The 17240-nt window shown below is 46.7% G+C and overlaps 2 protein-coding genes across 2 annotated transcripts; both read left to right on the forward strand.

Moving 5' to 3' along the window:
• The first annotated feature begins 4040 nt into the window (after positions 1-4040).
• LOC141027109 (uncharacterized) lies at positions 4041-4727 on the forward strand. Its single transcript, XM_073504041.1, has 2 exons — positions 4041-4124; positions 4227-4727. Exons 1-2 carry the CDS (start codon positions 4041-4043, stop codon positions 4725-4727), a joined length of 585 nt encoding a protein of 194 aa, XP_073360142.1.
• A 2145-nt stretch (positions 4728-6872) lies between these two features.
• On the forward strand, positions 6873-8036 carry LOC109740281 (3'-5' exonuclease-like). Its single transcript, XM_020299316.1, has 2 exons — positions 6873-7156; positions 7643-8036. The coding sequence occupies exons 1-2, from the start codon at positions 6873-6875 to the stop codon at positions 8034-8036; spliced, it is 678 nt and encodes a 225-aa protein (XP_020154905.1).
• Positions 8037-17240: the final 9204 nt, after the last annotated feature.

Here is a 17240-nt window from a genome sequence, read left to right on the forward strand (position 1 = left end):
GGAGGAGTCCTAGTTGGACTAGGAGAGGGGGGCGCAGCCCCCTTTCCCTCTCCCTCTCCCTCTCTTTCCTTCCCCCCTTCTTTTCCTAGTAGGACTAGGAAAGGGGAGTCCTACTCCTACTAGGAGGAGGACTCCCCCCCTCTCCTTGGCGCGCCCATAGGCAGCCGGCCTCCCCCTTGCTCCTTTATATACGGGGGCAGGGGCACCTCTATACACACTTGATATACGATATTTTAGCCGTGTGCGGTGCCCCCCTCCACCAGATTACACCTCGATAATACCGTCGCGGAGCTTAGGCGAAGCCCTGCATCGGTGGAACATCATCATCGTCACCACGCCGTCGTGCTGACGAAACTCTCCCTCAACACTCGGCTGGATCAAAGTTCGAGGGACGTCATCGAGCTGAACGTGTGTAGATCTTCGGAGGTGCCGTGCGTTCGGTACTTGATCGGTCGGATCGTGAAGACGTACGACTACATCAACCGCGTTGTGATAACGCTTCCGCTGTCGGTCTATGAGGGTACGTGGACAACACTTTCCCATCCCGTTGCTATGCATCACCATGATCTTGCGTGTGCGTAGGATTTTTTTTGAAATTACTACGTTCCCCAACAGTCGCACAGACGTCCTACTGTGGCGTGTACTTGTTTCTTACTTTAAATATAAGCCCTTTATGTGATGTCGCATAGACGTCCGACTGTGGCATGCACTGTCTTTATTTTCTGTTGCAAGCCCTTTATGTGGTGTCGCCTCGACGCCCGACTGTGGCATTATTATTCTGCATTTTCCTCTCGAGGAGTCTTTCAGACACTCGTTTGGCACCTGTATTATTATTCCGCATTTTCCGCTCGAGGAGCTTTCAGACACTCGTTTGGCACCTGTATCATTATTCCGCATTTTCCGCTCGAGGAGTCTTTCAAACACTCGTTTGGCACCAGTATTACTATTCTGCAGTTTCCACTCGAGGCGTCATTCAGACCCTCGCTTGGCACCCAGTATTTATTATCTCTATGTCTGAACGCACGGGTTAACTTGTTCATATGCTTCATGTTTGCATTTGTTATATCTTATGTCCGAACTGTCTTGCGAGTACTTTCATAGTACTCACCTGGCTTGTTGATTTGGCCAGATGTTGACGAAGGCGATCTCTTGGATGAAGAGTTTGATAGCGCGTCCGACGCCTAGAGGAGTCCCAGTCAGTCCTGCACGATCCCAGATTTTGGTCACTTGTATTGTATACGCTTCCGCCACCCGCAATAAGTCTTCTCGAGCCTCACTCCGACGCTCGAAGAGTTGTAGTCTTCTGGAATCATATCACTCGCTTCGCGATGATATTTCCACCACCGTTATCATCGTGAGTTAGTAGTTTGCCACCCTACCCGCCGTCTTGTTTTATCGGCGTGCATGTAATAAATTGTTGGGCAGTCTCTGCTCAACCTTGTATTATATTTAGTACTCCTGGTATTTTTCTTCTGTGACCAAGATATTGTCTACCAGTGTGAAGGAATTCTTCCTCGCTGGTCCGTAAAAGGGATTGGTCTCTCAATAATTATTTTATTGAAAAACCGGTCGTGACACAACTATTATGAAGTTCTTGAGACTACCTGCATCTAGTACAAAACCTACAAGCGGGGAAAATTGTGGAAACTATTACTTCTCATCTAGTATCTAAGCAGTTCACATATTGTAACTATGCAAAATAAAACACGAGCTCCATGCACACAAGCAAAAAAATAAAAACAAGATATAAGTACAAAGTGCAGTACACTTCAATAAAACAAAATAAGTGCATTCCTTAAAAACTAGAAGTTCAGACTAGTATGGAATTATACAAAAAAATAGAAAACACAAAGAAAAAATCACATCAAGTGAAAAATACCATCTTGTAGTGAGTCTCAACATCTGTTGGCGTAAGCTGATGGACAAAAGGACTTGTGCGGCCAAGGCCACGGCGAAGCAGGGCGGAATAGAATGGAGAAACGTTGATGTGGCCCATATCCAATCCTTCTGTGAATACTGTGCCAAATGCAAGCTGTTCCGCTTGCCCAGCTCGGCACAATACCTTCCCCCCACGACGAGCACGACGGGCCTGCGAGCAAGCTGAGCAATCGCAGTGCGTCGGCACACCACAACCATGCCCGCAGCAGGAGAGATTCGCGCAGGGGCCTGGAGCCATCGCAACAAAAACCTAGAAAAGGAAAAAAATAAAGAGAGGCTAGAGAAAGGAGAGGAGTTGCGGCTAGAGGAGAAATGAACTGCAAAGGAAGGGTAGAAGTTGGCCTACATTTATAGGAGAGGAATGCAAAAAGGTCAAAACTGAAAATTAAAGGGGAGTTAATGAAAATTACATTACCAAGAATGAAGGACAATCAATAAAGGTTTATGTTACCAAAACAAAAAATTCTTACCAGGAAGTTCTACAAAGTCTTTGACTGTAGAAATTCCCACGAACTAACCGTAGATCATTAAATAATAATTCTCTGAAAAATTATAATCCACAGACCATTTTATGTGTGCAGTTTTTCAAGGTCTTACTAGGAAGTTCACTATACGTGTGCATGAAGTGCAGTACATACTCAAAATGAAGCACAAAGAAAAGCACTTTCGCGCAGTGCACAAAAGCAGAATTAGTGCACCTGATGTAGTCCTTAACTGTAAGCCATGCAGCCCGCAGTGTTGGCATAACCAGTCACAACTTTAGCACAAAGAAGCATGCATGCTATTCAAAATGGGTACACCTGAAGCACAGGACCATGACGAATGCAGTGCACATAGAGGCAACAAAGCAGTGCACACCCCTACCAATGCAGTGCAGAAAAATGTAGCGCAAACATGTGTAGTACGGAATGCGTGCACATGCAGTACAGAACACTGATCAATGCAGTGCACGGATGATTTGCTAAGCAGTGCACGCCCCTACATTGAAAAAAATACTTAAGATAGAAAATACAAAGAAAAAAAAATTGACCACCACAGGTGCATCCGGCCCCAGCCAGTCTCATAGTAGGTCTGCGCCCACCGTAGGCGAGCCGTTCTGAGCCACAATGCATGGGGCCAGGCGCACATGGGCCCACAGGTTAGAGAGCATAGAGCATCGAGCGCCGTGTATAAGCGCCCAAATAAGTAACCACACGAGTTCAATACGGCCGCCTCGCCAGCGCTTATAAACAGGTCGGGCGCACCTTCCGCGGGCGAGGTGGAACTAAACATTAGGCCGCACACAATGCGCCGGGAACCAGCCGTGCTCACAGGCCGACTTGGGCGCAATGCGTCTTCACTCCACGAACACAGGCCCAACAAGGCCCACTAAGGAAAAACAATAACTTCAAAAAAAATGCGGGGGGCAACCCCCTACCCCTCCCATACCAGGGACTGCAGTAAGTACAGGCAAAAAACAGATGCAGTACGCAGCACTAGAAAAATACAGTGCATTTCGTTACACGAAGCAGTACGGTTTAGCAATCCAGTTCCGGATTACCTACATGAATAAATACACGATATAGAACACAGCTAAGAACTCGTAAAATTGCGGAATACATTGTACTTTATTCAGGGGCTGCAGCAAGGACACGCAAAAAATACTGTGAAGTAAGCACTTGTAGACAACATGCAGTTCTCCATTGCACACGATGCAGTGCAGAACTCTAACCAATGCAGTTTCATTATCACGCAGGATACATATAAACGTGACAAAATGCCTGTTCGCACAAATAGAGGTGGTTAAAAAAATCTACTGATCAAAAATAAAAAAACCACGTTAAAAAACACCACGTTCGCATACAACCACCCAATCGGAGCGGTTCCATCGCCACAAGCCCACGATCACAGACGCAACACCAACCCACGATCTGCACAAACTGCATCGTCAGCGAGATCGTGCAGTTCATCCGATGCGGCCATCCCACCCCGCGCCCTCCCCTTAAATTCAGACCCCTGCCAAAGGGCTTCTCATCCACAACAACACAAGTATCCATTGCGCTGCCACAAAATCGCTCCATCACATCCATCTCCACGCAAAACACCAAGCCCTACTACCGGCCATGGCGTTCACCGACGAGTACCAGGGCGTGGAGGCCCACGGCAACACCAAGTTGCACGTCATCCACACCAACGACAAGAAGCACGTGGCGATCACCCTCGCGCAGTACGAGCGCCACCTCAGCCTCTAGTGCCACAAGATCGTCGGCATTGATCTCGAGTACAACAACGAGCCTGAAGCGACGCAGAAACCCACCCTCTGCCAACTCTCCATCGGCAAGAAACACCCGGTGCTGCTCTTCCAACTGAGCGCCGCTGAAAGGTGCATCGTCTTCGACAACTTCCTCGCCGACCCCAGGTACACCTTTGCAGGCTTCTCCATCGACGGCGACAAAAAAAGGCTAGAGCGCGTCAATCTGGAGGTCGCCAACTTCGTCGACATCCAGAAAGAGTGGAGGGTGCCCGAAGCAACCAAGGAATTGGACTCCCTTGGAGACGTCTCCGGCATGCTCATCGACGACTACTACAACAACATGAAGAAGATCACCGACGATGAGCACAAGCGCTGGGCCACCCTGCCTCTGTCCATGAGGCACATCGAGTACGCGTCAAAGGACGCCTACGCAGCGTACGAGATATGGAACCGCATCACCCTCACCAAGGACGGGCTTCGCCATGCAAAGCTGGAGAAGGAGGAGCCCCCCAAGAAGCACGCCAGGAGCAGCTGGGGATGGGGAGACGCTGACTAGTGAAGAAGAAGATGGTGCCGGCCAAAGAGCCACCAATGCCAGCGTCGTTTTAGAATTATCATCAAATTTGCTTTAGGTTGTTTGCTTATGTACTGTTAGTTTGCTTGTGATCATTTGCTTTTGCTGAACTTAGTTTGCTTGCCATGCAGAATCGCTTGTAATGATGTGAACTTTGATTATGTTAGATTGCTTTCTGTTGAAATTAGTTTGCTCATGATGAACTTGTCGTACAGAATGCCTGTGATAATTTGTTTTCTGTTGTTTGCTTACGAATCATTAGATTCGAGCAATGCACAAAACGAAAATAAGATGCAGTGTGCAAATAGGACGCATGCAGTGCAAGTTCTGTACCAATGCAGTACATACTCTGTCGAATGAAGTCTACACATACCCAACGAAGCAGTGAACGCCCCTAAATTTGAAAAAAAAAAGAATACATAAGAGCAAAAACACAAAAAGAAGAAATGCAACCTGTATATGTAGTGTGGAAATATATGAACCTGCAGCACATAAACATAATCAATGCAGTACGGGGTATGTTTACTAAGCAGTGCACTCCCCTACATTGGAAAAAAGATTACATAAGAGCAAAAACATGAAAACAAAAAATGAGAACTGTACATGTACTACGGAATGCGTGCACATGCAGTACAGAACCCTGATCAATGCAAATGCACGGATGATTTGCTAAGCAGTGCACGCTCCTACATTGAAAAAATGTAGTGCGGAAATATATGAACCTGCAGTACAGAAACATAATCAATGCAGTACAAGTATGTTTACTAAGCAGTGCACTCCCCTACATTGGAAAAAAGATTACGTAAGAGCAAAAACATGAAAACAAAAAATGAGACCTGAGCATGTAGTACGGAATGCGTGCACATGCAGTACAGAACCCTGAACAATGCAGTGCACGAGTGGTTTGATAACCAGTGCACGCACCTACGTTGAAAAAAGTGCTTAAGATAAAAAATACAAAGAAAAAATTGACCACCACAGGTGCATCTGGCGCCAGCCAGTCTCGTAGTAGGTCTGCGCCCACCGTAGGTGAGCCGTTCTGAGCCACAGTGCATGGGGCCGGGCGCACATGGGCTCACAGGTCAGAGAGCATAGAGCATCGAGCACCGTGTATAAGCGCCCAAATAAATAACCAGAGGAGTTCAGTACGGCTGCCTCGCCAGCGCTTATAAACAGGTCAGGCGCGCCTTCCGCGGGCGAGGTGGGACTAAACATTAGACCGCACACAAAGCGCCGGGAACCAGCCGTGCTCACAGGCCGACTTGGGCCCAATGCGTCTTCACTCCCCGAACACAGCCCAACAAGGCCCACTAAGAAAAAACAATAACTTCAAAAAATAAAACATCAAAGAAAAATTAGAAACATTTTTTAAATGAATAACAACAACAAAAGAAAATGCGCGTGGGCACTGCCAGAAACCACAGTTCGCTATTAATAAATAAAATGCAAAAAGCCCAAAGTAAACGTACAAATGCAGTCCGCGACGCCAAACAATGCAGTTCTCCACGTGGAAGCACGAAGTATTCTTTTTTCTGAAATGCAGTTCTCCTTCTACTGTATTGCAGTGTCGCTAAAATGAAGAATGCAGCCCTGTTAGTTAAGCAAAGCAGTCCATTATAAAATAAAGAACTGCATGAAAGAACTCCATCAAGAAACTAAATGTGCGTACATCTGTATCAATCCTAATCCGATATAATTCAGTGCACGAATAATAAATTTCACTTCCATGCAGTACACTATGTGGACGTACGCAGTTCTTTTCTGATAGAAAAGAAGTACACTTAATAGGAAAATTCACCGAAAACACAATCATCACATTTTCTGACAGTTGCGTGCATACCTGAACAAGTCACGAAAAAAGAGGACACGACGTTCCAGATTTCCAATGCACTAACAGAGCCTCCTCATAGCAGAACCTCTCTGGAGTTGCCACGTAACTAAAAAAGAGCCCCACCACGCTACCACCCCGCTCCACCTCTCCCACGTCCTGTCAAGGAGAGCAGAGGAGAGCAGAGGAGAAAACACAACTGCTTCGTACCCCAAAAAACCCCATTGCATCTTCTTCTCCACACTTCCTTTCACCAACCTCTTCTCTCCAGAACAAACACGAGAGAGCAGAGGAGAGTCATGGCGGATGCACCTCTTTACAAGCAGCGCCGCAGGTACACCAGGGAGCTCCACGACGTCGACCTCCACGGCAACCACAAGCTCCACGGTGTTTGCACAAGCAAGGGTGAAGACGTGGACAAGATGCTGTCCACGCTCAGGAGGAAGCTCGGTGGAATGCCCGTCAAACTAGTCGGCGTTGATGTCGAGTACACGCACTACGTCAAGCCACAGCGGGCAGCAGTGCTACAGCTATGCGTAGAAAAAGAATGCCTTGTCTACCACATCTCTGCAGCTAAAGACAGGTCAGAATAACTATCAATCTGTACTATTGATTGTCAATATTGATTCTAAATTTTCTTCACTGCAATCGCTAATATTTAAACTTTGGTTTTCATTTTTGAAAAGCATGGCATATGAATTCATTGACAGTTTTCATCTGGCTCCATGTATGTCACTCATGTGCTCAATTCTTGAATTATATGATCTAGCAATACACGCAGTTTTATTTTGTTTTACCAAATACAAACTATTTGACTGAACAATAGAAAACTTCAACATTACTATACAAAACATGTATGAAATTCAGTTCAAGAATACAATCATGCACAAAACGTGCATTGTTTATGCAAAACATTATCAGATTTACTAGTTATGCTGAACAAAGTATTACCAACTACTCAATGCAACAGATTCAGATATTCATATTGCAGTTCAGTTTCAGACAAAACAAAAAACATTGGTACTTCTAAGAAAATAAACTATATTCACTCTATACGAACATCTTGTAGGCCAATGGAACTAGACAAATTCCTCATGAATGGTGAGTACACCTTCGTCGAATTCGCCATTGAAGGAGACAAAAGCAAGCTGAAGCTATCTGGTTTGGAGATCAACTCCGACAACTACATTGATATTCAGCTGGAATGGAGAGACCCATACAATAAAAAGAAGTTTGACTCTTTGGCTGATGTTGCCGGCACGATGATAGACATTCACTATCATGACATGAAGAAAAAAATTAACCACAAGGTGGACCATACTCTGTGGGGATTTTGCCCACTGCCAGAAAAGCTTATCAAGTATGCAGCAATAGATGCATTCGCAACATATGAGTCATGGAGAATCATCTACGATGTCATCATGGGACTGGACAGGGCAAAAAGAGACAAAGAAGCAAAGTAGAAGAAGAACAAGGCTGTAATCAAATACAGCAACTAGAAATAATTCAGGGCTAAGTTTTTGTTTCACTTTACTTTAGTCGTTGTGTTGTTCTTTGTTTCATGTATGCAAGCTTTTGATTATGTCCATTGCTTCATATCGAACATTTCTTTTGTAAAAACAATGTCGTTTTAGAATTATCATTAAATTTTATTTCTGTTGTTTGCTTATGTGTCACAGTTTGCTTCTGATCAATTGCTTTCGCTGAAATTAGTTTGTGTTAGAACAAGTATCCAGAAAACTTTGAAAATTTTAAGGTGTGATACCAAAACGTGAATACAGTTCACAACAAATATAACGCAGTTCACAAAGTGTATACATGAAGTGCAGTACATGCACAAATGCAGAACAAAGGAGCTGCAGCAACTTTCGTTCAGTGCACAACATACAGACTTGGTACGCGCAGTGCAGTACTCAACGTTGGTGCAAGCAGTACAAATGACATCATTTGTACTACCACGAAATATATATACTCCAAAAGAAAATAATGCTTCAGATAAGGATAAAAAATTGACCACCCAGCTACAACAAGGCCCCAGCCAGTCCCGTAATAGGTCTCTAAAAAATGTGTGCAGTTCTCCAAAGTCTTACAAGGAAGTTCACTATATGCGCGCATGAAGTGCGGTACATGCTCAAAATGAACCACAACAGAAGCACTTTCGCGCAGTGCACAACACAGAATTAGTGCACCTGATGCAGTACTTAAATGTAAGTCATGCAGTCCGCAGCGTTGCCATAACCAGTCACAACTTTGGCACAAAGAACGATGCACGCAGTGCAAAATGTGTACACGTGCAGCACAGGACTATGCCGAATGCAGTGCACATAGAAGCAACAAAGCAGTGCACACGCGTACACTAGAAAAAATGATACGTAAGAGGGAAAAACAATAAAGAAATATGCTACCCATGCAGTGCACAAAAATGTAGCGCAAACATGTGTAGTACGGAATGCGTGCACATGAAGTACAGAACCCTGAACAATGCAATGCAAACATGTGTAGTACAGAATGCACGCACATGAAGTACAGAACCCTGATCAATGCTGTGCAAGGATGGTTTGCTAAGCAGTGCACGCCCCTACATTGAAAAAAAATACTTAAGATAGAAAATACATAGAAAAAAATTGAGCACCACAGGTGCACCAGTCCCCAGCCAGTCTCGTAGTAGGTCTGCGCCCACAGAAGGCGAGTCGTTCTGAGTCACAATGCATGGGGCGGGCACATATGGGCCCACAGGTCATAGAGCATAGAGCAGCGAGCGCCGTGTATAAGTGCCTAAATAAGTAACCAGAGGAGTTCGATACGGCTGCCTCGCCAGCGCTTATAAATAGGTCGGGCGCGCCTTCCGCGGGCGAGGTGGGACTAAACATTAGGCCGCACACAACGCACCGGGAACCAACCGTGCTCACAGGCCGACCTGGGCCCAATGCGTCTTCACTCCCCGAACACAGGCCCAACAAATTCTCACAGCCCAAAAACGAACAAAACCCAACGACGCACAACTAGCAAGTTACTCCAGTACCCCCCACCTTTAAAAAAATGCAGTCCGTTGTGCGGTCCGGTATGGGACGGAAGATGTGCTGTCAATAAAGCATTGCAGTTCGCTTAGACGAATATTTTTTCCAGCCAATCAAAAACACTACCACGGCGAATCTTTTCACTTGGCTACAACGGCACAATCCCACGTCACATCCTGACTTGGTTGACTGGCGCACGGGGTGTGACGGACTCGCCTGCGCATCCGGCGCCGCGGCACGCCGCGTCGCCGCCTGCTCCGGCTCGTTCTAGGCTCGGCCTCGCAGGGCCCCCCTCCCACCCTCCCTGCTCGGCCTCGCGCTAACGCATGCAGTGCGCTTGGTTGACAGGCGCAGTGCGGACATTCTGTTTTTCAACAATAGGACGCACGCAACCCCAGAGCCACACCCCTAAGATAGACAGGGAGGCAACGGGGTGAGACGGACTCGCTTGCGCATGCAAAGCCGCGGCACGCCGCGTCGCCGCTTGCTTCGGCTAGTTCCAGGCTCGGCCTCGCAGGGGGGGTGGGGAGGGGGGTCACGACCCCCCTCCCACCCTCCTGCTCGGCCTCGCGCTAACGCATACAGTGCGCTTGGTTGACAGGCGCAATGTGGACATTCTGTTTTTCCAACAACAGGACGCATGCAACCCCAGAGCCACACCCCTAAGATAGAAAGGGAGGCGACGGGGTGTGACGGACTCGCCTGCGCATGCGGCGCCGCGGCACGCCGCGTCGCCGCCTGCTCTGGCTCGTTCCAGGCTCAGCCTCACAAGGGGGTGGGGAGGGGGGTCACGACCCCCCTCCCACCCCCCTGCTTGGCCTCGCGCTAACGCATGCAGTGTGCTTGGTTCACAGGCGCAGGGCGGACATTCTGTTTTTCCAACAATAGGACGCACGCAATCCCAGAGCCACACCCCTAAGATAGACAGGTAGGCGACAGGGTGTGACGGACTCACCTGTGCATGCGGCGCCGCGGCACGCCGCGTCGCCGCCTACTCCGGCTTGTTCCAGGCTCGGCCTCGCAGGGGGGGTGGGGAGGGGGCTCATGACCCCCTTCCACCCCCTGACCCCCCTCCCACCCCCCTGCTCAGCATCGCGCTAACGCACGCAATGCGCTTGGTTGACAGGCGCAGTGCGGACATTCTGTTTTTCCAACAATAGGACGCACGCAACCCCAGAGCCACACCCCTAAGATAGACAGGGAGGCGACGGGGTGTGACGGACTCGCCTGCGCATGTGGCGCCACGGCACGCCGCGTCGCCGCCTGATCTGGCTCGTTCCAGGCTCGGCCTCGCAGGGGGGTGGGGAGGGGGGTCACGACCCCTCCTCCCACCCCCCTGCTTGGCCTCGCGCTAACGCATGCAGTGCGCTTGGTTGACAGGCGCAGTGCGGACATTCTGTTTTTCAACAATAGGACGCACGCAATCCCAGAGCCACACCCCTCAGATAGACAGGTAGGCGACGGGGTGTGACAGACTCACCTGCGCATGCGGTGCCGCGGCACGCCGCGTCGCCGCCTGCTCCGGCTCGTTCCAGGCTCGGCCTCGCACGGGGGGTGGGGAGGGGGGTCACGACCCCTCCCACCCCCTGCTCGGCCTCGCGCTAACGCACGCAATGCACTTGGTTGACAGGCGCAGTGCGGACATTCTGTTTTTCCAACAATAGGACGCACGCAACCCCAGAGCCACACCCCTAAGATAGACAGGGAGGCGACGGGGTGTGACGGACTCGGCTGCGCATGCGGCGCCGCGGCACGCCGCGTCGCCGCCTGATCCGGCTCGTTCCAGGCTCGGCCTCGCAGGGGGGTGGGAGGGGGGTCACGAACCCCCGTCCCACCCCCTGCTCAGCCTCACGCTAACGCACGCAGTGCGCTTGGTTGACAGGCGCAGTGCGGACATTCTGTTTTTCCAACAATAGGACGCACGCAACCCCAGAGCCACACCCCTAAGATAGACAGGGAGGCGACGCGGTGTGACGGACCCGCCTGCGCATGCGGCGCCGCGGCACGCCGCGTCGCCGGCAGCTCCAGCTCGTTCCAGGCTCGGCCTCACAGGGGGGAGGGGATGGGGGTAATGACCCCCCCTCACACCCCCCTGCTTGGCCTCGCGCTAACGCATGCAGTGCACTTGGTTGACAGGCGCAGTGCGGACATTCTGTTTTTTCAACAATAGGACGCACGCAACCCCAGAGCCACACCCCTAAGATAGACAGGGAGGCGACGGGGTGTGACGGACTCGCCTGCGCCTGCTCCGGCTCGTTCCAGGCTCGGCCTCGCAGGGGGGTGGGGAGGGGGGTCACGACCCCCCTCCCACCCCCTGCTCGGCCTCGCGCTAACGCACGCAGTGCGCTTGGTTGATAGGCGCAGTGCGTACATTCTGTTTTTTTCAACAATAGGACGCACGCAACCCCAGAGCCACACCCCTAAGATAGACAGGGAGGCGACGGGGTGTGACGGACTCGCCTGCGCATGCGGCGCCGCGGCACGCCGCATCGCCGCCTGCTCTGGCTCGTTCCAGGCTCGGCCTCGCAGGGGGGTGGGGAGCGGGGAGTCACGACACCCCCTCCCACCCTCCTGCTCGTCCTCGCGCTAACGCATGCAGTGCGCTTGGTAGACAGGCGCAGTGCGGACATTCTGTTTTTCCAACAATAGGACGCACGCAACCCCAGAGCCTCACCCCTAAGATAGACTGGGAGGCGATGGGGTGTGACAGACTCGCCTGCGCATGCTCCGGCTTGTTCCAGGCTCGGCCTCACAGGGGGGTGGGGAGGGGGGTCACGACCCCCCCTCCCGCCCCCCTGCTCGGCCTCGCGCTAACGCACGCAGTACGGTAAGTACAGGGAATACAAAGAGCAAATACAAATCTATAAACAACCAAAAAATGGGGCCCCCAACCCCCCCATACCTTACAATACAAACAATAAAAAAATAACCAACTGAAGGACGCATCTTTAGGCAAAAGCAGTGCACTTGGTTAGGCAAAAGCAGTGCAGTATCATAAAGCAACGCAGTTCTAGGATACACACATGAATGCAGGGTCTGCGGCAAAAAAGTGCAGAAAAAAACAGGTGCAACACAAACTTGTAGACAAATGCAGTGCTTTTTGTTGGACGAAGAAGTTCGGCATCACATGCAATGCAGTTTATGGGACACATAAGATACATATAAGCATGGCAAAATGCCAGTTCACACAGAACGTGTAAGTCAACAAAAATAAAAAATATACACATATATATACTGTATGAATTATTTATATAAAATACACATACAGATACAAATTCGTCCATAAAACATTGCTGCAAAAAAGCAGACGAAAATCACAACAACAGAAAACAAAAGTCTTTTCATACATTATATACCTTAGACACCACACAGTACACAACATGAACCCCTAGTTCTTGTCCATACACAGGGTTTTTACCAAGTAGATTGTTACTGCGTCTGCGATTGTGACAGGGAAGTAAGCCCGAGGTCCGCAATCAGTTCTCGTAGCTCAAGCGGCATGTCTTCATAACACAACATGTTCGAAGAATTGAACAGCAGCTGGAACATGTACTCCACCTTCCAATCTTCAACAGCAGGCTGAAAAAGAAAAATTAAAAAAGCAATGCAGACAGTGATTAAATAAAAGGTTGTCATAAAGAACAAAAAGTGAAAAGGTAAAATAATAAAAAAGTAACAAGAAAAAGAAGAAAACAGAGAAGGTGTTACGTCGGTTTTGATAATTTTCTCAACTAGACGTTGGCCGTCATACAACTGCGTCACCCTCAGAACATAGATTCCGCACTCCTTTGCTCCCTGCGCTGGCACGACCGGGTAAGAGGGCTTCTCTGCCAATTTAACCCAGTCAGGGTGCTTCTTAGATTTATACACTTTTTCACCATAAATCGCCTTCAGCAACTGAGTCATCCTCCTCATCTGGCAAAAAAAAGCAAGCACAATGTAAAAATAACACACACCACAGATCAAATTACTATTCGGAGGAACCAAAAAATACAAAAATTGTTCTCAACGTTTAGACAGTCCCTCTTTTAAATGCACATGAGATCATTTCCTTTTATCTCCTTTTTACAAGGATTATGGGGGGCCTGAGAAAAATGCAGTTCTGTCACGCACATGTTGCAGTGCACTACATAAACAAGTGTGATTCTATGTGTGCTAACATTGCATGTGCAGTTTATAAAAAAATGCAGTAGGAGAAACACAAAAAAGCTCTGCACTTGGCAAGAAATAATGACATACCACTTCAGTGCAATCTGAGTGGTAATCAGTCCTGCGCCACTTTGTCGTGACATCAGGATGGCCAGTGTACTTCCTAGTGTCATGGATATGAAATGTCTAGCGATGCTGGTTCATCGTGTATAAGGAATAATGACCATCCTTGGAGCGCGGCATCATAATCTGTTCACATCAAAAAAACAAAAAATGAAATGAAAAGTTATTTCGACACGTAGCACTAGGACCACTATCCCAAAAAATAACTATAAAAAGAAATGCAACAATCCAGAAAAAAATGACAGGAAACCATGAACTTACCAGTTTTGCATCCAACAGGTTTATGTCATCACTCACAAAAACCTTGAACTGGTTAACTGCATCTTGTAAAACAAACGTGCTATGCACAACTCGCAACACAGGGTTTCCTTCATCATCTTTCGTCACAAAGGTTTCCATCTGAAGAACATACTGCAAAGAAAAAAGAACAAAAAAAAAAGAAATGAAAAAAGGAATAAACAATGCATTCAGGCATGGACATAAAAAACCAGTACAATAGAAAAAAATGAGAGCACACGTTTACCATGATAAATAAGGGTGAAAGTAGCACACGTTCACCAGAATGATAAACTAAACCCATTTCAGGGTCTTGCTTCCAGTACTTGATGACAAAATCCATGAGATACGAATCCATTAAAGCTCCTTTCCCAAATATATTATATATATAGTCAACAGTGTAAGTATCAAGATCACCAAAAGTACTATTCACCATAAAGAACGCATTCCTGCAGTAAAACATACAGATATGGGGTCAATAAAAATAAAATTAAAAACAAAACACACAGAAAGGATTAAGCGCACACACATAAAACTTACTCGTGGTATTCGGTTACAAAATCTTTGCTCAGAACAAGATCCTTTATTTTCCTCGCCTCATCAATATATTGAACCTCGGAGGCTTCAATTTCTCTATAGAGCATCTCAACTTAAAAGCCCTCTCACCTGCCCTCTTGTTCGAAAATATTTCAACGTCATCCTCAGGAGGGCGATTAATTGCTGCACTCCTAGCCCTAGTGGCGCGAGGACACGGCGTAATAAAATCATCATCATCAACATCAAATACATCGCGTGGAGAGCTAGTCGAGAAACACTTCCACCATCAGGTCCAGACGCCACAACTATGTTCAAACCATCTCCAGCCAAAGAACCAGAATTATCTGGAGAGATTTCAATGACACAATCCTCCATAACCACCTCAGAACCCTGGGACTCGAACAGTGACGTACAGCCTTCATGAAGCCCCCCATCAAAACCTAAAACCGTGTAGAAAAAACATGGAAACACTCAGCACAAAATACAAAACCTAAAAACATGTAATACATCTCATTAAAATAAAAAAATGCAGTTCACTAAAGAATAGAATGCAGCACAATTGTCTACAACAATGCAGTCCACTTGTCTACAGCAATGCAGAACAAAAAAATGTATACAACAATGCAGCCCACTTATAAAGAACAATGTAGCTCACTTGCCCAAAAAATAAAATGCATCTCACTAAGACAACAAAAAAATATACACATCAATTCTAAATCACGAACTTAACTAAACAAACTAGTAAAAAAAAACCGTAAGAGCCGGAAGCAAGCAATACACAAAAAATAAATAATGGAAGGATAAAGAAGTTCACACTAAAACAACCTTTATCTGCAAAAATTAAAAGTGATGTTAAATCAAGGGAACACTTTCTCGATGTGAGCCAACTATAGAGCATGGCCTTTCTGATGTAGCCAATGTGCGCCACCCCAAACTGAGCAACTCGAACACCATCCCAAGTCTGCAAGAATTGAAACATATAGAACCCACAATCATGCCTGCAATAAAAGAATAAAAACATCAGTTTCACAAAATGAAATAAAAAAACTTGAGCAGTATGGAGAAGAGGGGCTGTACGGAACACACCCATTTGGCTGCATTGGGACAATGAAATGTTTCAACACAAATCCATCAAGTGTAGGAGGATTTAGCGGCTCATCAGAACTTGAGCTTCCTTCTTTCCATGCACGCTTGATATTTTTAACCATCCTCCTAAAAACCCTGATCACATCAGGGCTGCCAGGTTTATTGAGCGAGTCAAGAAATTCAAACCGCCTTTCTTTCACATTCAACGCAACTACACAATAATGACCAACGCCATCCCTCATATCTGGCAGATCAAAAGTTGCAAAAAGGACCTGTTCAAAGCACGAATAAATAAATAAAATTATTATAAGAAGAAGAAACAGAACACTATGAAAACAAACACGCAAAATATAGTATTCGACACATAAAAACATTACTCGCCATATCCTTTTTATCAACACGCTCCTCGGCTTTTGAAGAGAACGTCATTTTAACACTCCTGCCTACAGTACCACCATTCCAAATATTTGTCTACCAATACAAAACCAAAAATCAAATAGTGCTCAAGAAAACATGTCATCGCACGAAATCAGAAAAGAAAATCAAAAAAATAAAACAAAAATTTCTGCATTCTTACACAAATATGGTACGGGACAACCATTGTCGGAGATCCCTTAAACTTATCTACCAGCAAAGAAACCACAAGATCTACAAGTCTTGTAGTGAGCATCCCTTTATCCCAAAAGGATTGACCAAGTTCGCCAATGGTAATATCACCCATCTCAATTTTAAAAGAAATCATGTACCTGAATTTTTCATGAAAAACTGAAAGATAAGATACTAAAAAAAAATAACAAAGAAAAAGGGCTAAAAACCAAAATTAGAAAATACATATGAACAAAACAATTTCTAAAAAACCATACTTCTTCTTCTTGTCCTTCCGAACCCTCGTAACAGAAGCGTACAACTCATTGTATCTTTTCAGAAGAGCTGGATCAATGCTCGACGGTGTCACAACAGGAAGTTTGTCATTTGTAATAAGAAGATGAAGTTCACTTATCCAAATAATGAAGTTCAAATATTAAGCCAAGGAAATTCTGCTAGCTATTTTGAAAATCATAAACAAAAGATCAAGTTTCACTTATCATTATACATCTAATACAGATACCATAGTAATTAAACAAAATGAAATGAGAAACACTTCAACTGTACTGTTCGAAACAAAACTCTTGCCTTCAGTGTCGGAGTCTTCATGCTGTTGTCCTTCAAAGCTGACCAATACATTTTCCTGGATAGGTTGCGACGAATCCAACACAACATCACTGGACTGCCCTTCTGCAGCAACATCAGCATTCTCTGGATTTACAACAGTCTGGTCAACCGCAACGTCCTTAGATACTTCAGCTACATGAGGCTCCACTCTCGATACTTCAGGAACATCGTTGGCCGCCACACAAACACGGGAAGCAACAACACTAACAGCAGGGACGACATTCTCCAGCGGCCTTTCAATGCTAAAATCAGAATCTTCATGCCGGC

The sequence above is a fragment of the Aegilops tauschii genome, chromosome 7 (assembly GCF_002575655.3).
Source record: "Aegilops tauschii subsp. strangulata cultivar AL8/78 chromosome 7, Aet v6.0, whole genome shotgun sequence".
Taxonomy (NCBI): domain Eukaryota; kingdom Viridiplantae; phylum Streptophyta; class Magnoliopsida; order Poales; family Poaceae; genus Aegilops; species Aegilops tauschii.

Coding starts and splice junctions, on each gene's coding strand:
- LOC141027109 (XM_073504041.1), top strand. CDS start 4,041: ATGGCGTTCACCGACGAGTACCAGGGCGTGGAGGCCCACGGCAACACC. Junction 4,125..4,226: donor ACACCAACGACAAGAAGCAC/GTGGCGATCACC, acceptor GAAGCGACGCAG/AAACCCACCCTCTGCCAACT.
- LOC109740281 (XM_020299316.1), top strand. CDS start 6,873: ATGGCGGATGCACCTCTTTACAAGCAGCGCCGCAGGTACACCAGGGAG. Junction 7,157..7,642: donor ATCTCTGCAGCTAAAGACAG/GTCAGAATAACT, acceptor AACATCTTGTAG/GCCAATGGAACTAGACAAAT.